The sequence below is a fragment of the Dissoconium aciculare genome (assembly GCF_010015565.1).
Source record: "Dissoconium aciculare CBS 342.82 unplaced genomic scaffold K489scaffold_7, whole genome shotgun sequence".
In the NCBI taxonomy this organism is placed as follows: domain Eukaryota; kingdom Fungi; phylum Ascomycota; class Dothideomycetes; order Mycosphaerellales; family Dissoconiaceae; genus Dissoconium; species Dissoconium aciculare.
In genome coordinates this window covers 1,459,059-1,481,949 of record NW_022984957.1, presented here as the reverse complement: position 1 = coordinate 1,481,949, position 22,891 = coordinate 1,459,059, and the positions used below count along the sequence as shown (strand labels likewise).

At 55.8% G+C, this 22,891-nt stretch overlaps 10 protein-coding genes across 10 annotated transcripts; 6 read left to right on the top strand and 4 right to left on the bottom strand.

The window, feature by feature from the left end:
- Positions 1 to 537: 537 nt before the first annotated feature.
- Positions 538 to 4,117, top strand: K489DRAFT_371278 (riboflavin synthase domain-like protein; the record flags this gene model as incomplete). Its single annotated transcript, XM_033603226.1, has 4 exons — positions 538 to 636; positions 727 to 1,192; positions 1,896 to 1,959; positions 2,077 to 4,117. The coding sequence occupies 4 exons, from the start codon at positions 538 to 540 to the stop codon at positions 4,115 to 4,117; spliced, it is 2,670 nt and encodes an 889-aa protein (XP_033459477.1).
- A 237-nt stretch (positions 4,118 to 4,354) lies between these two features.
- On the bottom strand, positions 4,355 to 5,538 carry K489DRAFT_308033 (uncharacterized protein; the record flags this gene model as incomplete). The annotated part of the gene is made up of 3 exons (XM_033600608.1): positions 4,355 to 4,772; positions 4,854 to 5,326; positions 5,425 to 5,538. Coding segments are annotated over 3 exons (1,005 nt in total), but the record flags the coding sequence as incomplete, so codon positions are not given.
- A 644-nt stretch (positions 5,539 to 6,182) lies between these two features.
- On the top strand, positions 6,183 to 7,777 carry K489DRAFT_381199 (SYF2-domain-containing protein). The gene has a single exon (XM_033605060.1). It carries the CDS (start codon positions 6,326 to 6,328, stop codon positions 7,301 to 7,303), a length of 978 nt encoding a protein of 325 aa, XP_033459475.1. The 5' UTR covers positions 6,183 to 6,325; the 3' UTR covers positions 7,304 to 7,777.
- A 225-nt stretch (positions 7,778 to 8,002) lies between these two features.
- On the top strand, positions 8,003 to 9,822 carry K489DRAFT_242888 (dienelactone hydrolase). Its single transcript, XM_033599891.1, has 6 exons — positions 8,003 to 8,129; positions 8,225 to 8,382; positions 8,445 to 8,472; positions 8,553 to 8,575; positions 8,662 to 8,837; positions 8,939 to 9,822. Exons 2-6 carry the CDS (start codon positions 8,275 to 8,277, stop codon positions 9,630 to 9,632), a joined length of 1,029 nt encoding a protein of 342 aa, XP_033459474.1. The 5' UTR covers positions 8,003 to 8,129; positions 8,225 to 8,274; the 3' UTR covers positions 9,633 to 9,822.
- Positions 9,823 to 10,069: 247 nt separating this feature from the next.
- Positions 10,070 to 11,530, bottom strand: K489DRAFT_371274 (GINS complex, Sld5 component; the record flags this gene model as incomplete). The annotated part of the gene is made up of 2 exons (XM_033603225.1): positions 10,070 to 10,522; positions 11,138 to 11,530. 2 exons carry the CDS (start codon positions 11,528 to 11,530, stop codon positions 10,070 to 10,072), a joined length of 846 nt encoding a protein of 281 aa, XP_033459473.1.
- Positions 11,531 to 11,983: 453 nt separating this feature from the next.
- Positions 11,984 to 13,534, bottom strand: K489DRAFT_381194 (uncharacterized protein). The gene is made up of 5 exons (XM_033605059.1): positions 13,443 to 13,534; positions 13,263 to 13,315; positions 12,633 to 13,175; positions 12,418 to 12,574; positions 11,984 to 12,349 (listed from the first exon to the last, which is right to left on the bottom strand). The coding sequence occupies exons 1-5, from the start codon at positions 13,483 to 13,485 to the stop codon at positions 12,144 to 12,146; spliced, it is 1,002 nt and encodes a 333-aa protein (XP_033459472.1). The 5' UTR covers positions 13,486 to 13,534; the 3' UTR covers positions 11,984 to 12,143.
- A 553-nt stretch (positions 13,535 to 14,087) lies between these two features.
- K489DRAFT_242846 (uncharacterized protein) lies at positions 14,088 to 15,044 on the top strand. Its single transcript, XM_033599889.1, has 2 exons — positions 14,088 to 14,457; positions 14,529 to 15,044. The coding sequence occupies exons 1-2, from the start codon at positions 14,259 to 14,261 to the stop codon at positions 14,876 to 14,878; spliced, it is 549 nt and encodes a 182-aa protein (XP_033459471.1). The 5' UTR covers positions 14,088 to 14,258; the 3' UTR covers positions 14,879 to 15,044.
- A 1,569-nt stretch (positions 15,045 to 16,613) lies between these two features.
- K489DRAFT_410732 (glycerol kinase) lies at positions 16,614 to 18,392 on the top strand (the record flags this gene model as incomplete). The annotated part of the gene is made up of 3 exons (XM_033607735.1): positions 16,614 to 16,753; positions 16,834 to 17,825; positions 17,911 to 18,392. The coding sequence occupies 3 exons, from the start codon at positions 16,614 to 16,616 to the stop codon at positions 18,390 to 18,392; spliced, it is 1,614 nt and encodes a 537-aa protein (XP_033459470.1).
- A 697-nt stretch (positions 18,393 to 19,089) lies between these two features.
- On the top strand, positions 19,090 to 21,024 carry K489DRAFT_242851 (uncharacterized protein). The gene is made up of 2 exons (XM_033599890.1): positions 19,090 to 19,429; positions 19,527 to 21,024. The coding sequence occupies exons 1-2, from the start codon at positions 19,236 to 19,238 to the stop codon at positions 20,725 to 20,727; spliced, it is 1,395 nt and encodes a 464-aa protein (XP_033459469.1). The 5' UTR covers positions 19,090 to 19,235; the 3' UTR covers positions 20,728 to 21,024.
- A 798-nt stretch (positions 21,025 to 21,822) lies between these two features.
- On the bottom strand, positions 21,823 to 22,828 carry K489DRAFT_371270 (uncharacterized protein; the record flags this gene model as incomplete). The annotated part of the gene is made up of 4 exons (XM_033603224.1): positions 21,823 to 21,954; positions 22,093 to 22,251; positions 22,450 to 22,607; positions 22,753 to 22,828. 4 exons carry the CDS (start codon positions 22,826 to 22,828, stop codon positions 21,823 to 21,825), a joined length of 525 nt encoding a protein of 174 aa, XP_033459468.1.
- Positions 22,829 to 22,891: the final 63 nt, after the last annotated feature.

Sequence of the window (22,891 nt, the reverse complement as noted above, 5' to 3'; positions counted from 1 at the left end):
GGATACAACACAAGACAGCAAGTGCAGGCGACACGCGAGGCAAAATCCGTGCGATACAAAGCAAGGGCGGAGTTTTGCCCCTACGGTCGGGAGTCTCCTGCCGCAATGTGGACAACTCAGGATGGAATTTCGCAAAGTCTTGGCAAGAACCTCGCCGCCTTCCCCCTTGCCCCTTTGCTGTTATTGCTTGTGATTACAGTACAAGGATTCCAAGGCGTCGTCGTGGTCGCCGTGGCCAGGTCGTCGCGTTGTGGACACCGCATGCACCAGTCCAGTCCCTCATCGCCACGTATGATGTGACACAACAGCGTATTCCTGCCTGATGTCCACATCATCATCGATGGCAATTTCCAATAAACCAGCTCTGAATGAATCTGTATCTACATACTTACTAGTTAGGTAGGTAGTCGTGATGGTGAAATGGGCGTCACGTGTGCTTCATGTACGGGCACTGAATGATTAATGCCGGAGAGCCTTTTCTGGAACCCTCCGACATCTGCCCTGGGATGGTGGAGACACCTGCAACCTGGGAATGCCATGGGCTGTCAATCACGCCCGGGCGGTCATGTCGACTACCTAGCTACGGTACAGAGGTGTGTCTTGTCTGGGAATGTACGGCAAGCACAATCCATACAGGTAGGTCCTGAGGCATCATAATGCGATTACGGCAAGGAAGCACACGACAACAAATTTGTCCCTCCCACGCTTGTTTCTTCACGGCTGCAGGGAGATGGGTATGAATCTCCTCCCTTTATCATCACCAAATTAAGCGAGGTTCTGGATGATCCCCATTATGGCTTGACAAATATGGCGAAGACCATATCACGGGGATCGATGCAAGCGCCTACGATGTCGACAGCCTCAATCACTTCGAACTTAATCCTCTGGATTATTATCGCTGGCTCGACCGTTGGACTGGCGCCCAGCGTGGTGACCCTCCGTGCACGAATCGGAAACTCTCCGCAGAGCCGCACGAACGATGTGAGGCCTGCCTGCCGACGAACGGAACTGGTCTCGACACATGATCTAGAATCTGGTCCTCAACGTCCGTCTTGTGACTGCAGTGTGGATAGTGGACCCGTTGTGTGCTATTCTCCTCGTCCTTCTCCCGCCGCCACTGGTTCGCAAAGGCACGAGTGTGGCTTCCCGACGGTGTTGTGTGGCTCATGCCCAGCGAGTGTACAAAACGTCGGTGAGTGCTCGCCGCAACGATCCCGATGTCGCAGTTCGTCACGTGTCTGGGTGAATTTCTGCAGGTGCTCACAGTTCACATAGGTCGAGTCCAGTAGTAGACCAACTTCAACGACGTCAGCGACATTTCTTATAGTTCGAGATAGACCGAAAACGCCCATACTGTGCTGTATAACAATATCATCGATCAGGGGCGAAAACATGATTCTCCAACTGTGTATAACCAGGTGGATGGTCGTCGGAGGAGTATCATCCAGGTCACTTATTATGTTGTCTATCAAGTTTTCCTTAGAATATAGGATCAATCCTCGGTTCATTGAACTCTTTTATGCCACAAAGAGAGATAGAGACGGAGACACTCTGACAATAATTGCTCATCGACGGACCATCTCTGATCGTGATATGAGAGATGTCGCCAGTACACATAGATGCGGATCGGGTCCCTTTCGTGTGACGAAAATGGTAATGATGATACGCATATTCGTATTGGCATAGGAGTTCGCCGTTGTAGCTGCTCGAGATTTCATGATCCGCCCGAACATCGGTCCTAACAATAATGTAACGGAATCACCTGGGCTGCCTATAATTCACCGTCGCGGCAATATTCTAGAACATCACTCTTTTGAGAATGATGCATGATACATTTACTGTACAATAATCATCTTTCTGCGACATCAGATCATCCAGCAAAAAACATTATCAAGAGTCTCACATCAAGGCTGCTGCTGCTGCTGCTGCTGCTGTCGGCTTCATGACAAGCTCGAGCGTGTGAGTCAATGCTCGTCACAAATCCTGCGCAACCTTCAAATTTCCACATGCTTTGATCCAACATGCCGGGCCTCAAGTCACGCCTTCGATCCCGACTGACCATTCCTCACTCAAAAGCGTCACCGCGTCGGCGCCGAAATCATCGAACGACCCGTCCTCTCGCTCTGCTCTGATCCTCTACGGTTCCGAGACGGGCAACGCTCAAGATGTCGCCGAAGAGGTTTCCCGCCTGACCGAACGACTTCGCTTCCAGACCACCTTGCTCGATCTCGACGCCGTGCCTCTTCGGGATCTGCTGCGTCCGACCGTCGTCATCTTTGTGATCTCCACGACCGGTCAGGGCGAGGTACCTCAGAACGCGCGTGCCTTCTGGAAACGCCTCCTGAGCAGTGCCCTCAAACCAGGGATTCTCCTTCGACTCCGATTCTCGTCCTTTGGTCTCGGAGACAGCTCATATCCGCAGTATAATGTCTCCCATCGAGCGCTGCATGCTCGACTGGTGCAGCTCGGTGCGCAATCGTTCTGTGAGCGCGGCGAAGGCAATGAACAGCATCCTGAAGGTCACAGCGCTGGAGTGCGGGAGTGGATGCTCTTGTTGAGGGAGACGCTCTTGGAACGGTTTCCACTCCCAACTGGAGTAGAACCGATTCCAGCGGATGAGTTTGTGGAGCCGCACTGGCGACTGGCACTGGATGACACCGTCTCAGAGAAAGTGCCTTTGCAAGACGACTCAGTCACCTTGACAGCCCCGTCGAAGTCTTTGGTCCCTGTCCATGGAGCCCATGCGGCATTCATCGAAAGTAACAGTCGCATTACAGCAACGGATCATTTTCAGGATGTAAGGCATATCGTTCTCCGCACCGATGAGCCCATTTCATACGGACCTGGAGCAGTGGCTGTCATATACCCCAAAAACTTCCCTGAAGATGTCAACCACTTCATCGAATTGATGGAATGGAGAGATATCGCGGACCAACCTCTACAGTTGGTCGCTGATTCCAATCACAAACACGGACCAGGTCCGCTATCTCCACTGCGCGCCTTCAACCTCTCCAACACGCGCCTCACCATTCGATGGCTCCTAGAGAATGTCCTCGACATAATGTCCATCCCTCGAAGATCATTCTTCGCCTCTCTCGTCTACTTCGCCCGTACCGACACCGAGGACGAATCCTACCAAAAGACCCGCCTCCTCGAACTCGCCGACCCAACCCTGATCGACGAGCTATGGGACTACACCACACGCCCGAAACGCACCATCCTCGAAGTAATGATGGACTTCACGACCCTCAAACTGCCCTGGCAATACATACTCACCACGCTCCCCCTCCTCCGCGGCCGCCAATTCAGCATCGCCAGCGGCGGCGCCCTCAAACAGGACCCAACCACCACCACAGAAGAAGGCGGCAAGTCCCGTGTCGAGCTCCTCGTCGCCATCGTCAACCCTCCCAGCCCGATCATCAAATACCGCCCCCGCTACGGCGTCGCCACCCGCTACATGGCCACCTGGGAAGCCGGCATGACCATCCCCATGGGCCTGCATCCAGGCTACCTCGCCACCTCGCCTTCGGACCTCGCCACGCCCGCATTGATGATCGGCCCCGGGACCGGCGTGGCACCGCTCCGCGCCCTCATCCACGAACGTCTCGCCTGGTCATCATCGCCATCATCGTCCCCACCTCCTCCTCCCCCCCTCGCCCAGGACATGCTCATCTTCGGCTGCCGCTCCTCGACGGCCGATCACTTCTTCCACGCGGAATGGACGACCCTCGCGATCTCCGCGGGCCTGCGACACTTCACCGCCTTCTCGCGCGATCAGGCATTCCCGCGGGAGTATGTCCAGGACGTGATCTGCAGGCAGGCGGGGAGCATCCGAGAGTTGCTCGTCGAGAGGGCGGGGAAGGTGTATGTCTGTGGGTCGAGCGGGAATATGCCCAAGGGGGTCCGGCAGGCGCTCGTGGAGGTCTTGTCCGGGCAAGCGGGTAACAATTCGGACGGGAACGATCGGGAGGAGAAGAGTGGTGAGGCGGAGGATGGATCCGCGACGCGGACTGTGACGGAGATCTCTGGATCGAAGGGATATATGACGGTGGAGGACGCGGAGGCGTTTCTCGCGGAGATGGAGAAGACGGGGAGATATTGGCAGGAGACGTGGTAGATTCTATGGAGAGGGAGGGAGAGAGAAAGGGGGGAAAGGAGGAGTTTCCCTCGTCGAGACACACGACCATCCTACTCTCACGCAGGAAAATGGCGAGACGGTATTTGGATGAAATGTAAATCCCGGCCCTGCTATCTTTCCCTCCATCATTCTTCCATCGTCCGAAATTGCTCAATACTCTCCCTCCTAGAAGGAAATCAATCACAATTTCGCCTCTCCACCGCCACCCTCCTCTTTCGCCTTCACCCTCCGAATCCTAAACTGCCACCGAGGAGCATGCAGCCTGACCTCCCTCTCCCCACCCATGTCGTCCCTGACGCTCTTCACGATGACGACCTCGCCCGCACTCAGCCCCACCAGCGTGCCCCGATCCTGATGGAAGAAGCCACCGCCATCGGTCGGGAAGACCTCCACAACCTCGCCGGCGCGCAGGCGCATGGGATCGGTCTCGTCGACGCTCAAGAGATGCGGGGGCTCGGCGAAGGCGGCGTTCAGCACGAGCGGCGTGGCTTGGACGCCGGTGAGGGACGGGACCCCGGCGGCCTGCGCGGACGACTTCGATTTGACGGCGGCGCGGAACCGCGCGTGCCAGGCGTAGACGCGCGGGAATCTCTCGGCGGAGAAATGCTCCCTCGGGGGCCGGAGTCCGATTAACCTGCAGGAAGAACATTGGGTCTCGTCAGCGATCGGCTCCAGGACCGGACGCCACCGCGGCTGGGGGATATCTCGCACTCACCAATCGATCGGCCAGACGCCCTCGAGGTCCGCCAGCGAAGGCTCCTCCGTGCCGGCGATCCACGGCCGCCCGTCGGCGAGCAGGCTCTCCAGGATGGCGAAGATCTGCTGCATGTGCACGGTGGCCTCCTGCCTCGCGGCGGGGCTGGCTTTGATGCCGCGGCCGCCGCCGAACTGCTCCCGGTCCTTGAGGAACTTCGCGTCTTTCATCAGGGGGTTCTCCGCGGGGATCAGGCGCACGACCTGGGAGAAGGCGCTCTCCGTCGACAGTTTCTGGAGCAGGGACGCCAGGCCCGCGTGCTGCGGGTGCGAGAGCCCCGGGTGCGAGGCCGATGCCGGGAAGAGGCTGTCGAGCTTGGAGATCATGAGCCGCGAGTCGACGTAGATGTCCCGCCCGATGGCCATGATGGGGGAGCGCCGGTATTGGATCCCTAGGGCGTCAAGGTCGGGTCGGGGCAGGTAGGGTGGTTGAAGCTGTCGGGGGTCAGTGTGTGGTTCCGTCTTAGGTCGTTCATGGTCGCTGCTGGATCGGGGTGTTGGGAATGATGGGGTTTTCCGCAAGAACGACGTACGCATTGTGCATAGGCGATGTTGCGCAGCGCGAGGTACCATGCTACCCGGCGACCATAAGGTGAGGCTTTGTACCAGTATAGAACGATGCCATTGGGGGCTTCGACATGTGCCATGATCTCGTCGTCGTTATGGTCGTCGTTGAGATCCCGATCGAACTGGCCTCAATGCGCCAGTCGTGAACGGTAGGATGTTGGAGGAGACAGAGACCAGCTCTAATGCGGGAAACGCTTGAACGGAGACTTCACTTTTGACTCTTGACGGATTCCAGGAAGGCGACTGAGGTGCGATTATGCGTGTTCCAATCCCTGACACATAGAATGTTGACTCGAGGACGGCGAAAAGATACTGTATTGGTTTGAAGCTAGAGGGACCTCGGCCATATTCTCCACTGACTGACGTAAAGGGCAACATCGCCGTCATTCACGCGCATTGTCGCCGCCAAACGTTTGCCCCACATGGACAGACTCGCCATCGTGTGAGCGGAATTGATCCATGTGTAATAAGACGAGGATGTCAACCAATGCGACTGGACTTTTGCATCCACGATACCCGGTGGAAGTCGGCATAGACGACTCGACCGAACAATGCTACGGACATATATGGCTGGGCTGGGCTGCAATGCGACAGTCGGCGCAGTTCGCGTACGTCAAAGGGTCCCCCTGCGCAGGTGAAGAGACAATTTGATACGGAACGCGATAGGAGAGGCTGAGATCGTCAAAGTTTGGCATGCAGCGACACATGGGCGTTAGGGTGTCTCCAACTCTCCTCCATGTTCATTCACACACGCGCAAGTGAAGCAACCATATCGACAGCGCATTTCCAATACTCGAACCTAGATCATCTGCATCTCGGATTGGGACGGTAAACACACCTCCTATTCCAAGCATCACAGCCACAGAAATGTCATCATCGCTCAAACGCAAAGGATCACCCACGATCGACGCATCAGAGGAATCTTCGAAACGACGATTCGCAGAAGCCACCGAAGGCGCCAAATCCGACAACGACAATGCTACGGAATCGCAGAAGGAACCGCAGAGCACCGACCTTGAAGCGGACGAAACGATCTCGACAGCGGGTTCATCGACAGCAGCAACCACCACCACAGCAGATCCCGTGACCGACCGATTAGCACGATTCGCCGCCCTGCGCGCGCGCAATCAAGCCTCCCGGAAATCCAACCTCCACGAAACCAAACACGAAGCGAAACGCGCCAGCACCGACCTCAGTCAACTCTCATCACTAAACCGCAAGAAAGAGATCGCCGCGCACAAGCTCCTCAAAGCAGAGATCGAAGACGGCGGCGAGGACTTCGAGCGGAAACGCGCCTGGGACTGGACGATCGAGGAGAGCGAACGGTGGGACGCGCGGAAAGCCGAAAAGGCCAACAACCGCGACAAGAACGCCTTCGCGGACTGGAGCCAGGAGGCGGAGAAGATCTACTCGCGCCAGGTCGGCTCCCTGGAGAAGAACGGCGGGATGGACGAGCGGCGGTCGGCCTACGAGGCGGAGAAATCCGCGGCGATCAAGCGCGCCGTGCAGAGCGGGGGGCTGGAGCTCGTGGAGACGAAGAACGGCGAGCTGATCGCGGTGGACCGCGACGGCACGTTCTACAGCACGGCGGATCAACAGACGACCTTCGCGGGCAACAGCAGCAAACCCTCCCGGGCGGCGGTGGACCGTCTGGTCGACGACATCAAGAAGGCGGAGGAGGTCCGGCTGAAGAAGAGGCGGGACCGGGGCCGGGCGGACGACAACGGAGGCGACATCACCTTCATCAACGAGAAGAACAAGCAGTTCAATTTGAAGTTGGCCAGGTTCTATAACAAGTATACGGCGGATATCCGGGAGAGCTTCGAGAGGGGCACGGCGATATGAGGGATGGTGGCGTTGTTTTTTCTTTTCTTTTTTTCCGCCGGAAATCGAACCTTGTCGTGAGAAACATTATGGCGTTCCTCTTTGGGTTGTGTGTTATCATTCGAGAAGACGGCGCACGAGCGATTGACGAGATTTCGTCATCATTAATTCCAGTGAAGGTTGAATGACTCGTTGGTCTTTGCACGCTGAAGATGGAACTACCTGATGATGCAGATGTATTTGGGCCGGCCTTACTCAGACTGCTACCAGGGTCTTATTGTCCTGTCTACTGCGAACATCTCGTTATCCAGAGGAGGAGGAGGAGTCGCAGTGAGAGATGCTACTCTTCATTCGCCCATCCATACGGATGTTGATGTTGCCCTCGGCATTCGACCGATGCCGCACGTGTTTTTGATCCGTTCAGTTCCCCGAAAATTGCTATACATACCAAACTGTCTCACATCTAGGATTCCATGCGGTGTAAGCTGGGCCGGACCAGACCAGACCAGAGACCAATCCCCTCGAATTGAGACCAACGACGACGATGATGATGACGGTGCCCCTCCATTTGTGACAATTTCCTAGTGCTGGTCCACCTCCGACCAATCGCATCTTCCCATCGGAGGCAAGGCTCCGTCATCGTCAGGTTCCACGGTTCGTGTGTCGGCGAGGTGGGTTGGAACTGTGCCGTGCCGTGCGATTGCCCCTCCTTTCCTTCTTCTGTTGGACCATTTGTCTGTCTCTCTGTCTGTTGTCTCTCGGGAGTCTGATCAATTCTGCATACGCCCACTTTTAGGAGTAGTGAACAGGAAACACACGCTCGGCTCTTTTACCCTTCAGACGTCAGGTAGGTACAGTCGGCTGCATAGAGCGCGCCGTCCCCAACATATTCATGTGTCCCTGCATTGCGCTCACCATACTGACCTCGTCCACCACCATCAGCGATTCAGCTATACGACAACAGTGAACCCTAACCACGACCGCAAGTAATCATGGCGGACGCAGATGTGGCCACCAAGGCGCCCGAAAGCGACGCGCAGGAGTCGCCGAGTGTGATTGCAGGCGACTCCAAGCCCGATCAAGGCGCGGCCAGTCTGGGAGTATGTACATTCGATTCGGGAGAGAAACCGTAGAATCCAGACAAAGACTGACCATATCACAGGAGCATTGTATCAAGGATCGCCCGACACGTAAGATTGCCACGCCAGTTCTAGGGACTCAATTCCAGGCTATGTCGCGAAGGCTGACAAGGTCATTTCTGAGTTCACAGCTGCGGGTGAACAACCGACCGGAGTATGAACCAACCCTGCCTCCCTCCATCATTTCGTCAACGATGTACATGCTCAGCGAGGGTATACTGAAGGATTCTCGTCTTCCAGGAAATTGCCAAATACAACGATGTAGAAGTGTACATCTCCAAGCCGGCCGACTACCCTCATTCGCCTTCGAAGCTGCTCCTCTTCCTGACCGGCGGCACCGGAATCCACAGCGTCAACAACCAGATCCAAGCCGACAGATATGCCGCCGAAGGGTTCGTCGTGGCCATGCCCGATCAGTCAGTCGTCCTCCCTTCCCTGAATCATACCCAACGGAAAATCCCAAAGTGACCCACCAAGTTTTTAATCAACACCGACTAAACCATGGCCCTCTTCACAGGTTCGCCGGCGACCCAGCCTCCTCCGCAACCAATTCCCGCACCGATGCCGCCGAAGAGAACCCCAGCGTGATCGAACAGATCAAGCTCAACATCGCCAGCGTCGCCAAGTCCTTCTCCATCGACATGTGGCTCGCGCGACACACGCCCGAGAAGGTGCTGCCCATCCTCCGCAGAGCGCTGAGCGGGATCAAAGAGGAATTCGCCGACGCCGTCTCGCACGGGGGAGGCGTGCACGCGGTGGGCTACTGCTTCGGCGCGAAATACGTCCTCCTCCTCGCCGCCGCCGCCGCCACCGACGCGAAATCCACCACCACCACCACCACCACCACGACCAACGAAGACCCCGCCAAACAGACCCCCAGCGACTCCCAGATCGAACAAGGCCACGCGCGGTCCGCGCCCGAGATCGCCGTCGCGGCCATCGCCCACGGCACACAGATCACGCTCTCCGACCTCGAGAACTGCGCCGTGCCGCTGTCCATCGTCGCGGTCGAGGACGACTCGCTCTTCCCCGACGAGATCCGCGAGGCGGGCGTCAAGGCGCTGGCGGAGAAGAAGGTCGAGCACGAGGTCGAGGTCTTCCCGGGGGTGCCGCATGGCTTCGCGGTGTGGGGCGATTACGAGGATGCGGGGATCCAGGAGCAGCAGGGGGTCGCGTTTGGGCAGCTGTTGGCGTGGTTGAAGGGGCATTGATTTCGAAAAAAGAAATTGGTGTGTGATCTGGGAGAATGCGATGCGATGCGATGCGATGCGATGCGATGGGGAGGAGAGAGAGAGAGAGTATAGTAGAAACCCTCGCTTTTTTTTCCTTCACTTTCTCTTTTTTTTGTTTTTTTCTTTTTCATGTTCGCTACTCGAGGCATGGGCGGCATGAACTCATGGGAGGACCGGTCCGTCGAACTTTTTGTTTGATTTTCCCCCTGTGAGAAGAAGGAGGAAACACTCAATCGAATTCTGAGATTGGAAGGGGAAAAAAAGAGGGTCTGATCGAAGAAGAATCCGACATGTTTCCTCTCCCTCCATCCCTCTCTCTCTCCCACTCTGTCCCTCCCTCCACGCATCCCTTGCACGCATCATGCCCAAAGCAAACAGAACCGACCAAACCATTTCAAACCCCGAGAGAAATGTTCTCAAATCAACTCGACGTCGCCCCGCCCGACCGCGCGTCGGACGCTCCTCCACCTCAGGACCCAGACATCGCCCCTGCGGACCTCCAGATCGGCATCAGCATCGCCATCGTCCCTCCCTCCCTCTTCCTCCTCCTCCTCCCCGGGATCCGGTAGGGATCTCACGCGGCAGTCCCTCAGCACCCGCGCGAAGACGGCGGCGTCCAGGTCCGGGCGGTCGCGCATCGACGAGGACGAGGCCCCGGAGGCGTCGTCCAGGCGCTGCAGCTGCGGCGGGAAGCTGGACAGGAAGCAGGCGGTGTGGTGCGCGGCGAGGAGGGCGGAGTGGGTGGTGAGATATTGGTGTTCGAGGGGGGAGAGGAGCGGCTGTTGGGGGTTTTTTGTTGTCGTCGAGGTGGTGGTGGTGGTGGTGGATTGGAGGTGGAGCGTTTGATAGTGGAGGGGGTGTCGGTCGATCTGTTATAAGAGAGAGTGTATGTGTGAGTAATCGGTGTTGAGGCGTTGTTTCTTTTTATGGGAAGGGTTGTAGGCAGCAGTCGAGAGAGAGAGAGAGAGAGAGGAGAAGAGAGAGAGAGGAGGAAGGCTGGGTTTCTTTTGGGAGAAAACTCCGCATTTTCATTGCTGATGTATATATATATTTACTACATCCGACTGTTCCTAAATATCTATGTCTATGTCTATATCTCTATATCTTGTTTCTTCCTCCTCGTTTCTCTCTGTATGACTCCTATCGCCCTTCGACTCTTTCATCTCTCTCTTTCTTTCTTTCCTTCTTTCTCTCTCTCTCTCTATCTTCTCTTGTGTGATGACACCATTTCCCATCTCTCTTCTTTCCCGCATTCCCTCATTCCCGTCTCTTATCACATAGTAACCTCCTCTTCTTATCCTTCTTCTCCCTCGTCTTCTTCTTTTTCTTCCTCTTCTTCCTCTTCCTCTCCCTCTTCCACTTCCTCTTCCACTTCCTCTTCTCCCTCCCTCCCTCCCGTTCCTAATCATCCCAACCCTTCCAAAAGAAGAAAAAGAAAAAAGAAAAGCAAAAAAGGAGAAAAGAGGGAAAAAAACAAAACTCACCTTCGCGATCCTCGCCCTCAAGAACCCCCGGAGTAAAAACCGAAAGCGCTCCAACTCGGTCTGCAGGACGACCATTCCGAAAACACCTCCACCACCGCCACCGCCACCACCTCCTCCTCCATCATCTTGATATCCCCCCGAGGCCATGCCCTCCAAGACCTCGATCTGCCCCGCGACCGCGCGCGTGCAGCGCTCGACCAGCGCGGTCGGGTAGGGGAGGAGTTCGGGCGCGACGCGCTCGTTGATCCAGGCGCGGGTGAGGGCTTGTTGGTCGAGGGCGCGGGGGTGCGGCTTGCTGCTGTTGTTGTTTCTGCTGTTGCTGTGCGAGGCGGAGGTGAGGTTGGCGGCGGTGGTGGGGTGGGAGATGGAGGTGAGGATGTCGGAGATGTCCATTTTTCTTTTATCTTTTCTTTTTTTGTGGGCTCGTTGGTTTGGTTTGGGTTTTGGCTCGGTGATGAGGGCTGCGGTCGTTAGTTGTTCTTCGATTTTTGGGTTGCTGGACGGGAGATGGGGTTCGTTGGGTGAGTGGGTGAGTGGGTGAGTGAGTGAGATGCGTGATCTCTCCGTCTGTGCAGAAGAAGGGAAAGGTGGGGTATATTACTGTGCGGAGTGTAGAGAGAGAAACGCGTCGCGTCCCGGCTGCGCGTGTCAAGCTCGTGGGAATGACGACGAAAAAGGTGGGGGGTGTATTCCATACGTGGTTCACGCGGAGGAAGCTGGAGAGATTCCAGCACCAGCAGCAGAAGAAGGTCGAGAAACAAATCCCATCACTACCGACCAAGGCATCATGGCCAAATCATATCTTCACTGGGAGAAAGAAAAGAGAAGTGGTCATAAGTAAAGTCACTGGGTATCCTTTTTTTTAGGTCTCACTTTTCCCTCAATAATACAAAATCCGTCCGTGCCATCACTCCATCCGGCCGATTCCATGTCCCCCTCTTTCCTTTCTCTTTTCTTTTCCCATCGTCATTAAAACGTCGGTATCATAATCCAAGGCAAAAACGATCTAGTAGTCGTTGTTGTTGTTGGTGTTGCTGCTGCCATAGGTGTTGCTGCTGCCGCCGTAGGTGTTGCTGCTGCCGTCCTGACCGAGACCTGCCTCTTCGCGCTTGGCGTGGCCCTTCTGGGCAATCTTCTCGTTGTTGAGGAGGCCGCCGGCTTTTTCCATGAGCTTGCCGACGGTGGAGTCGTTCTTGTTGTTGGAGTTGTTGTCTGCATTGTCGGGTCAGTATGGTTATGTCTACCATGTTAGAGGAGAATTAGATTGGGATGATACTCACTGGAGCTGCCGTAGGTGCTGCTGTTGTTGTTGTTGGAGCTGCCGTAGCTGTCGGTGTTGCTGCTGCCGCCATAGCCGGTGGTGGTGTTGGAGCTACCGTAGGTGTCGCTGCTGTCGAGGCCGGAGCTGCCGGTCTTGTTGTAGCTGCTGGTGGTGTTCTTTATCCGAGAAATCAGTCAATATTCGAGAGAATGGAGAAAGGCAAGGTCAACTCACCGAGTCACCATAGCTGTCGGTGTTGGATGAGCCGTAGGTGTTGGTGTTGGACGAGCCGTAGCTGTCGGTGTTTCCAGTGCGGCTGCTGAGACCGCCGATGGGGTTTCCACTGGCGTAGGTGTCGTCGGAAGAGGAGTTCAGACCGGTGCGGCCAGAGCTGCCATAGGAGTCATCATCGGTGTTGCGGCCAAGACCCGAAGTGGTGTTGCCGCTGCCGCGACCAGAGCTACCGTAGGTGTCGTCGGAGGAAGAGTTCAAGCCAGTGCGGCCGGAGCTGCCATATGTATCGTCGGAGGAAGAGTTCAAGCCAGTGCGGCCAGAGCTGCCGTAGGTATCATCGGAAGAGGAGTTCAAGCCAGTACGGCCAGAGCTGCCGTAGGAGTCATCGTTGTTGTCACGGCCGAGACCAGAGGAGGAGTTTCCTCCGAGACCGCCGGTGGTGCGGCCGGAGCTGCCGTAGGAGTCGTCGTCGTTGTTGCGCTTGATGCCGGAGCTGGTGTTGCCGTATGAGGAGGAGTTGTTGTTGTTGGTGCGGCCGGAGGACTGCGGGATCTCAGTCAATTATTTGGTCAGGTGTACAAGGTGTTGGAGCAACGATGAATCTGGGACTTGGGAAGGGAGAGGACTTACGCCGTAGCTGTCGGTGTTGCTGTTGTCGTCACCGTATGAGCCGGTTTGACGGCCTGGTGGTCGGTTTGGTCAGTTTGATCGACTTCTTCTTCTTCTTCTTTTTCTTCTTCTTTTCTTTTTCAATAGAGGGATCTTGTCGTCCGATGATGGTGATGATCATCTCTTATTGAGGGAACTCACCGGAGCTGCCATAGCTGTCGTCGTTGTTGTTGTAGTTGGACATGGTTGCGAAGAAAGAGGCGGTTGGGATCGGGTATATATGTGTGTGTGTGTGTGTGTGTTTTTGAAAGGGAGGAATGTGTTTCGATGTGGAAGTTGGAGAGGGAGAAGAGAGAGTCAGGTCGGACAGTTGAGGATGGTTCAAGGTCTTATATCCTCGCGAGCTCCGATCTCTCCCCGGGAAAACCGGTTGTTGGTCGACACGGAGGGTTGGAGGAGGAGCTGCCTGGTCTGCATTGACTACAGGTCCATCTCTTCTCTGTTTCCCTTTTCTCCTCTGACGACGAAAGCTTCCGCATGAACGGGGATCCCGATCGAGACACACAGAGAGAAAGAGAGAGAGAGAGAGAGCTGGGCTGAGCTACGACGCCAACCTTGGGAAGGGGTTTGGTCACGACACGCACGAGTCGACTAACACATCTCCTTCCGGCCATCACACAGACCCCGCGGAGGATGATATCCCTTGGAATGCCCACCTCCAGTTGTCAAAGACTATGATGAGAGTGACACGCGAATGGCGTCACTGGGAATGGCGATTACGAAGGAGGAGGGGAACGACGAGTAGGAGGAGGATACAGGTCATTGGCCGATGCCATGGTTTTTTCTTTGATTCTTCTCTCTTTCCCTTTTCCTTTCAGCTGGCCTGGTCAGGTCACGACATGTGATTATGATGATGATGATGATGTTGTCGGAAAGAGGGGTGGATCTGTGTCACCGGCGGCGGAGGAGATCGACAAACCATGATAGCACGGTATGTCATGACCTTCATCATCATCAATGACAACACATCTGCGGAGACGGCATGGGATGGGATGGCATGGGATGATCCTCCGAATGGATGGCGTGAGTCCTGCGCTGTGTTGTACTGTGCTGTGCCTGTGCTGCATGGTACTGGCTGATGAGCCGAAAGCTGTCGGGATCTGCCTTGTGATATTATCATACATAAAAGGGCGATGGGTGTATGTATGTACTGTATGTATGTCATGCCAATGAATTTGTGTACTATATGTACATTGCAGTTGGGAGGGAGCTGACATCGGGGTCTAGATGCGGTAGGAGGAGAACAGACGGCAGGACCCTCCTACTACACAAGCAATGGCTGTTCCTATGTTGTGGCTGTGTCCGGTATGTCTTTCTCTACTGCCAGCTTACGCGCAATCGATCCACGATCTAGTGATAGATGGCTTGGTGAAGGAGATGGAGGAGAAGGAGATTGGAACGGCATTCGGCACGAGGTTTGGCTGTCTATAGCGAGAACGCACAGTGCAGGGAGGCGTGCATCCAAAAGCCACATAACTAGGTACAGTAGGAGGAGATGCCGTCGAATGCCAGCCAGCCAGGGCGGGTGTTTTGATGGGCGCGAGTCAAGATCCGGGGCAGTGCAGCGACAATTGTAATAGTAGTAGTAATAATAACAATAATAATAATAATACAGTGACAATAATAATAGGGCCTGGCCGTGAAGAACCCTTGGAAGAACCCTTGGACAATGCATGAATGCGTCCCTAGGTATGACTCTCTCTCTCTCTCTCCCCCTCTCTTTCCTTTCATTCCTCAAAAAAACAAAAGCATGTGCCGCACGCCCATCGGACCCACAGCCAGCGACACGCTTGAACCGCGCCCATGTGGCCCGACGAAGGTCACGGATTCGGCAATGCAGGTGTGGGTTTTCGAAGCTGGAGAGGACTGCACTGGTTTGGTTTGGTTTGGTCTGGTCTGGTCTTTCTCTCTACAGCTGTATAGCACCTGCAGGAACGCTTTGCCCGATCGATGGATGGTTCCATGGTTGTTCGCCTGTTCGCTTGTGAAAGTCGCAAAACCCTTGGAAGCTTGAAGCTTTCTCCGGGGCACACGCACCCCTCGTACGTTCATTCATCGCTCTGACGTCAAAAACGCGGGACAGCAAGCACCTGGGCAACCTGGGCAGTCGTTCATCCAACCGACAGTCCCCGACGTTTCCCCAGCCCCATTTCCAGCCCGCCTGCCCGCCCTGGAATGGTTCATCATCATCCATCATCATCATCATCCTTCCCAATCTTTTCTCTCTGCCGATGCGCCAGAAAAAAAGCCTGCTTTCTCTTCGGTTTGGGGAATCGTCGTCACGAAGGATCGTATCCACTATATACTGTACAATCAAATCATCGATGGAGTTGGCACGTCCGTACCGATCTCTCATCAGAGGCTGTGAGACGACGTGATCCACGAGGACCTTGGAACCTTGGAAATCCCTCACTCGTTCCAGGCTTGAAGGGAAACAGAAACACCGCCGCCGTGTCCAGCTGCCGCGTCAGTGACATTACGCAAGCCCGGTAAATAGATTGATACTGTACCCAGATTAATTTGGAATTAACCTTGGGAGGTTTGCGTACGCATACGCTGGTCTCGCCCTGCACCGGTGACATCGTGGTCCTGGTTAGGGTTACCCAGGCCCAGATGTCATCTTTGGGGAAGAACAAGGGCAAGACGGAGCAGCTGGACATTACTGTCGCAATCGTCGGTCGTGATTTGATTAGATTTGTACCTCGAGGATAAATCCCTTCTCTCACATATCATAACGGATGTCTTTCGCTCGCATGGGATTGACCCAAGGGACGGAGCGTTTTGTCAAAGGTCACTCTCCCACGCGGCTGGAATAGACACAAGGTGACCCCTCGATTCGTACTCATTGGCGCGCCGCTCAACAAACACGGCAGCGACGACATTGCAAAACCAGCACATTCAAGACGCTGCGTGTCGGATCATATGCAACAGACACTCGATAGCGGAGCAATACTGGACAAAATCTTGTGAATAATAAGCCAACGATCATACAATTGTACTCATCTGTTTTGCTGGTCGTTATTATTATTGTTATTAGTACTGACATCCATAGCAATAATGTTCCAAAGCCCCGAGCCCCGTCGTGAGAGCTTCGGACCTTGGCGATTGTGTGTGTGTGTGGGTGGGTGTTGGTGAGCAACCCGTGGACTTTGTCGTGATGCACTCACTGGTGATCGTTCGAGAACAATCCGAGTGGGAACAACAGAATTACCTAGTGATCGGAATATACCACCCATGAGCTTCGTCCCGCCCTTCACCTATCTCGTCGAGTGCTCTCACAGACTCCTCCCGTGAACCTTTTGCCCCGCGATCATGGGATCCGACGCGTCGGAGGTGTACGTGGGCAGCATCGATCAGGGCACCACCAGCACTCGCTTCCTCATCTTCGACAAACAGGGTGAGATCGTCGCATCTCATCAGGAGGAATTCCAACAGATTTATCCCAAGCCGGGGTGTGTGTAATCCCATCATCCCATGCTCGTGCACGATGGGAGCGATCCAGAATCAGACCTGACCTTCATCGACATCACAGCCGACACGAACACGACGCCAACGAGATCTTCCAGTCCGTCCAGAACTGCATCGAAGGCGCGGTGAAGAAATTCGAATCGGACGGCCATCGCAAAGGCGCCATCAAAGCCATCGGCATCACCAACCAACGAGAGACGATCGTATGCTGGAACATCAAGACCGGCGAGACGATCCACAACGCCATCGTCTGGACCGACACGCGGACGGCATCCATCGCCCGGGAACTCAGAGCGAGACCGGGGAGCGACAAGATCAAGGACCTATGCGGCCTCCCGTTCTCCTCATATCCCACCGTCACCAAACTGCTCTGGCTGCTCAAAAACGATGAGACGATTCGGAAGACCTACGAGGCGGAGGAGCTCGCCGTCGGCACCGTCGACTCTTGGCTGACCTACAAGCTCAACGGCGGTGCGCGAAACCCCGTCTTCGTCACCGATGCCTCCAACGCCAGCCGCACCATGCTCATGGACCTTCACACCGTGTCCTACAGCGACGAGCTGTTCAAGTTCTTCTCCTACGAGTTCGACCTCCACAAGATCCACTTCCCGAAGATCGCCAAGTCGTCCTGCGCGGAGTCCTACGGGAGCATCGCCGACGGGGCCCTCCGAGGCTGCCCCATCGCCGGCTGCCTGGGCGACCAATCCGCCGCGCTCGTCGGGCAGAAGGGCTACGAACCCGGCAGCGCGAAGAACACCTACGGGACGGGGTGTTTCCTGCTGTACAACGTCGGCGGGACGCCGGTCATCTCACGGCACGGGCTGCTCGCGACCGTGGCGTACGATTTCGGCACGCCGACCTATGCCCTCGAGGGCAGCATCGCCGTGGCCGGCTCCGGCGTGAAGTTCCTGATGAAGAACTTCGGCTTCGGCGACTCCTCCGAAGCCATCACCGAATTGGCGGGCTCGGTGGAGGACAGCGGCGGGTTGGTCTTCGTCACGGCGTTCAGCGGGCTCTTCGCGCCGTATTGGATCGACGATGCGCAAGGCACCATGTGTGAGTCTCTCCTCTCCCCCTCTCCCCCCTCTCTCCTCTCCCTCTCCGCCGACCTCGACCTCATCCCTGACGTGGAAATCGCCAGTCGGCATCACCCACCACACCTCCCGCGGCCACATCGCGCGCGCCACGCTCGAGGCCGTCTGCTTCCAGACCAAAGCGATCCTGCACGCGATGGAGCAGGACAGCTCGCGGCGGCTGCACGGGCTCACCGTCGACGGGGGGATGGCGCAGTCGGACCTGTGCATGCAGATCCAGGCGGACATCAGCCAGCGGCCGATCGCGCGCCCCAAGATGCTGGAGACCACCGCCCTCGGCGCCGCCATCGCGGCCGGCCTGGCGCTCGGCGTGTGGACCGGCCTGGAGGAACTGAAGGGGGCGAGCGAGGAGGGCGGGACGGTCTTCGAACCTGCCATCGGTCGCGCCGAGAGCGAGAGGTCGTTCGCGAGGTGGGAGCGCGCCGTGCGCATGTGTCGGGGCTGGCTGGAGGACGGGGACGAGGAGAAGGTCGGTGATGTTGATGATGATGAGACTGCTCACGATGGAGTCGAGAAGAAGGACGAGTAGAAGAAACCTGCCCTGCTCTACCTTGGCGTGACGGAATCTCATTCTTTGGCACATGGTCGAGGAGTCCCCCATCGCGGGAGCCTGCATCACGCGATGGTCACCGTCCATATATATATCCTCTCTCTTCTCTCTCCCTCTTTCTATCCTCTCCTCCTGAAAAACCAAAGAACCCAAAATAAAATAAAACCATCGAAGCCTTTCCCCTCCCCAATCACAAGCCCGAAAGAGAAGGAAAAACAGAAGAAGAAAAAGAAAAGAGAATATATCACGATCGAATATCAACATCACCAATTCCGAGGACCGCTACGCCACCCATGTACTGGAGCAGAAAAGGAAGTGAAGTAGAAGAAGGAAAAAAGGACAAAAAGGGGAAAAAATGGAAAGAATAGAGGGGAGGAAACCTCACATGCCACAACATCTGCCATCTGCCATCTCATTTTTGTTTCATCTCGTTTCACTTCGTCTCATTGTCTGCCTGGTGTACCAGCACAAGCACACAAACACCTTTTTATTTCTCTCTCTCTCTCTCTATATGTGTCTCTCTCTCTGACTGCTGCCGCTGGCGCTGATACTGCTGCTGATACTTATACTGATACTCCACCACTTCCACTTCCACCTCCACCACCGCTCCCTCGCGAAACCTGCGTGGGACAGAAAAGAAAAGAAGGAAAAAACAAACCTTGCGTCTGAAGAGTCTTGATCTACTTCTCCCTCTTTTTCTCTCAAGGAACACGCATCTCCGAGTTCGGTCTTCCTTGGTGGTTCTCTGGGACGGTTACAAACACTCACACATACTCACAAACACACACACACACTTTTCAGAGAGACGCACGATCTTCGAGGATGACGATCTTACTCCCTCGTCGACCACCGTCGGCCACAGTGGTGGAAGGCACAGCAGTGGAAGACACGGCAATGGTCTCGATCATACCTTCGATGCCACCACCACCCTCATCATCACAGTCTGTACCTGGACTTGGACCTCTGCCGGGAGAGGCATCGTCAAACTCCATCCCAGGTGAATTCCAACCGAGAAGGTACGCATGAGACATTCTCTCTCCCATCCCTCCAACGGATAGATACATTTTCTCTTCCACATAGCAATCACTGACCTATGCGAAAAATCCACGACAGCCATTTCACCGGCCGAGAAGTCCTCTTCGTTGTCCCGCGCAGACCCGGGATCCGCGGGCCCGTCTCGTTCGTCTGCGATAAGGGCGTCATGGCGTGGTGCTCGTCCATCTTCGACGCCGAGATCACGCGGGCTTGCCAACGTCGTGATGAAGCGGTCGTCGTCGCCAGAGGGCGATTGTCCGGGAGATTCCCACGGGTCGTGCTCGGTCGTGTGGATGATCCAGGGCTCTTCGCACTGTTTCACAGGTTCATCCACACGGGCTCTTTCTCGGGAATGTTGTCGTCATCAAAAGCTTTGAGGATGAAGCAAAACAAGGGGCAAGGGGAGATAACAATACCTAGATGCAAAGGCAGCAGCATCTATGGGAGACAATCCCAGAAAGATACCCTCTCATCGCTCCCCTCGGAGTCCACAAATGAGAAGCAGAAGACCCTCACCCCAACAACCAATCTCCATCCCCCCACGAACCCGACGACGACGACGACGACCGCTCCCACCACCAACCCGGCATCATCACCATCACCATCCACAGACCAGAACCCCCTCTCCTACACCACGATCTTCACCCTCTGGATCTTCGCCGACCACCACGACATCCCCATGCTCCAAAACCGCCTCATGGACCAGCTCCTCGCCCAGATCTGCACGAGCCACACGCTCCCCACCGCGGAGGAAATGACCCCAGTCTTCCTCCAGGGTTTCCCGGGGATCTCCCTCCTCGGGGAATTCCTCTGCGCGCTCGCGATCGAGCTCGCCCATCGTCATCATCATCTCCATCGCCATCGCTCCCGGGAAGAAGTCCGGCGGCCCGGAGGCGACCGCGACAAGCTCACTGCTGCTGCTGCTGCTGAAATGGAGGAAGACGCGTCATCCTGCGCCCTCGCCCGATTAGATGACGTCCTCTACGGCAGCCGCGGGATCCCCTGCTCGGGGGCCGCAATCGATCCGATCGAGGACTCCATCGCGGGGATCTTCCGCCGGGCCGAACATCTCCTCCTCCTCCAACTCCCCCTCCCCCATGATGCGCACGCAGCAACAGCGGATGAGGAGGAGAAGTTGCGTCCACGGGGAGACCACTTAGCGGCAGCCCTCCGCGGCGGAGAGCAATTCCACTTGCCGAGTGGAGAATTCTTACGGCGGGCGAGGCGGTGCGAATGGCACGTCCACGCCGAGGGGGTCTCGTGCCGTGCGTCGCGCTGAGCGGGAACGGTCGCTCTTTTATTTTCCTTTCTTTTCCGTTTCGGACCGGAGACGAGATGTGGAGATGGGAGGGATGGATGAAGTGAAGGGATGGGGCCTTTTTCTTTTTTTTTCTCCCCGGAGCCGAAATGTGTGTGCTGTTGAAGGAGCGTGGCTGCTTTCGAATGCTTTTGTGGTTCTACTTCAGGATGGGGAGAACCCGAGACGGGTGGCAACGCAGAGATTAATCTCTCTCTCTCTCCCCCCCTTTTGTTCCGTTCTCGAAATTGTACAAGGCCCGTACGCAATGCAATGCGTACCTCTCTCCCTCCCTCCCTGTCTCGCTCCCTCTCTATCTCGATCTGATGACATCGCCATCCAACATCGGTAGAGCTGCAAGATCATCGTTTGACATGGGAAGGAGAAGAAGGAGAAGAAAAGAAAAAAAGAAAAGGACTGAACCGCATGATCGCGACGTTACCAAGAAAAGATATCTGTTCTTCAATTCATAGTGAGGGGGTATCCAATTTCCAGGGAAGCGAGAACAACGACAACAGCAGCAGCAGCAGAGCCATGGCCCCGTGGTCCTGACACCGCCAGGAGCCGCGGACCGAGATGAGGCCGCCCGGCGTGTGGGAAAAAAAAGGCCAAGCCAGGTCCTCGGCCGCACATCGAAAACGACAGCGTCCCTCATTCCTTCATGTGGAAAAAGCCCACCCCAATCCCATCCATCCATCCATCCAGTTTCCCCTTGTTCGCGTCCCCCCCGGCCCAGGCGAAGGCGTGCCGCTTCCGGGATTCTGCGCGGCGATGTGGGGCTTCGCGGGAAATTCTCCCACAGATACCTTTGTGACCTTTGTCCGACACGGGGGAAATGCTCATCTAAGAGCTTCTCCGACCGCGAGGCTCGAAGGGGAAGATGGCGGAGACGAGCGCCATGACGGCGAAGAGGGCCGCGCAGACCCAGATAGGGACGGTGGTGGTGGCGCCGTTTTTCTTCGAATAGCTGTTCGCGGGGGAAAGAAATCGAGGTTAGTCGGGACAAGTTCGTATGAAATTTCGTTTTTTTTTGGAAATGGAGCCGAGGGAGGAAACGGAAGGAGAGAGGGAGGAGGCTTACAATCCGACCAATGCGCTCATGATTCCCATGATCCGGTTGCAGGCGATGGCGATTCCGTTGCCGGTGCCGCGGTGTGCGGAGGGCAGGACTTCGGGAGTGTAGGCGTAGAGGGTGCCGTAGTAGATGTTCTATGAGGAGATGTTAGTAGACGCAACTTTTTGGAAAATTCAGGTGCTGGTGATGAATGAGGAGGAGTAGACGTTGTAGGTAGGGAAGAGGTGCGCGTTTCGGAGTTCCATCGTGCAGGTGAGATCTCAGCGTCTCACTGATAATGAGGTGATGGGTTGGCTCGACGATGAGGATTTCGGATTGGTGTTGATGTCGGTAGTGTATTTCCGTCGTGTGGAAACTTCGATCTCCTGAGATGGCAGGACGATGCCGCCGCGTCGGTGTCGTGGTCTCTCGAAGCGAGGTCCAGCAGGCATCTATTTAACTTTGCCCATACGCATGGGCAGGTAAGAAATCGAAAATGCGAGTTTGGACACGAAGTTTGCGGCGAGAGTCCTCGGTTGCAGCTGTTTGCAAAAGCCCGAGAGTGATTCGTCCCATCGAGTCGGTCAGACAAAGCGGACGAACGGAGCAGGAAATCACATGAGCCGCATGCAAGGAGAATACGTGCGTACGACCTGCATGATTTCGGCATGCAGCTCTTCTGGCGTTTCCGATACCGAATCCACGTGGGTGTAACAGTGCAGTTTCACGGCATTTGCCGCATACCATATGCAGGGTGCATCACAGAGGGCGATCCTTGAGTGTCGAAAACGATCATGCGCGAGTCTCGCTGGATTTGTCGTCGAGTTACTGCGCCTGAGCGCAACTTTTGCAATGACAGCGCAGACCGTAGCATCGACGAGGATGCCGCAATAGTAAGTTCACGTAGGGTTTGGGGGTCTCGGTTGTCGTTTTGGCGATGTTTTCTCTCTTACACAATGTTCGGGCATTGCTGACCACGGTTTGAATCGTGGTCAGCGATGCAGTGAATAGGCTCACCACCCCAGACATTGTGTCGCATTCGGCGTTTTGTTGTTACGGAGTTGTAATGGAATCGGCGCAGCTCTTGTACGT

Coding starts and splice junctions, on each gene's coding strand:
- K489DRAFT_381199 (XM_033605060.1), top strand. CDS start 6,326: ATGTCATCATCGCTCAAACGCAAAGGATCACCCACGATCGACGCATCA.
- K489DRAFT_242888 (XM_033599891.1), top strand. CDS start 8,275: ATGGCGGACGCAGATGTGGCCACCAAGGCGCCCGAAAGCGACGCGCAG. Junction 8,383..8,444: donor AAGGCGCGGCCAGTCTGGGA/GTATGTACATTC, acceptor ACCATATCACAG/GAGCATTGTATCAAGGATCG. Junction 8,838..8,938: donor GTCGTGGCCATGCCCGATCA/GTCAGTCGTCCT, acceptor CCCTCTTCACAG/GTTCGCCGGCGACCCAGCCT.
- K489DRAFT_381194 (XM_033605059.1), bottom strand. CDS start 13,485: ATGTCCAACTACAACAACAACGACGACAGCTATGGCAGCTCCG. Junction 12,575..12,632: donor CCGACAGCTATGGTGACTCG/GTGAGTTGACCT, acceptor TCTCGGATAAAG/AACACCACCAGCAGCTACAA. Junction 12,350..12,417: donor CAGCACCTACGGCAGCTCCA/GTGAGTATCATC, acceptor CCGACAATGCAG/ACAACAACTCCAACAACAAG.
- K489DRAFT_242846 (XM_033599889.1), top strand. CDS start 14,259: ATGACAACACATCTGCGGAGACGGCATGGGATGGGATGGCATGGGATG. Junction 14,458..14,528: donor GGTGTATGTATGTACTGTAT/GTATGTCATGCC, acceptor ATCGGGGTCTAG/ATGCGGTAGGAGGAGAACAG.
- K489DRAFT_242851 (XM_033599890.1), top strand. CDS start 19,236: ATGACGATCTTACTCCCTCGTCGACCACCGTCGGCCACAGTGGTGGAA. Junction 19,430..19,526: donor GGTGAATTCCAACCGAGAAG/GTACGCATGAGA, acceptor AATCCACGACAG/CCATTTCACCGGCCGAGAAG.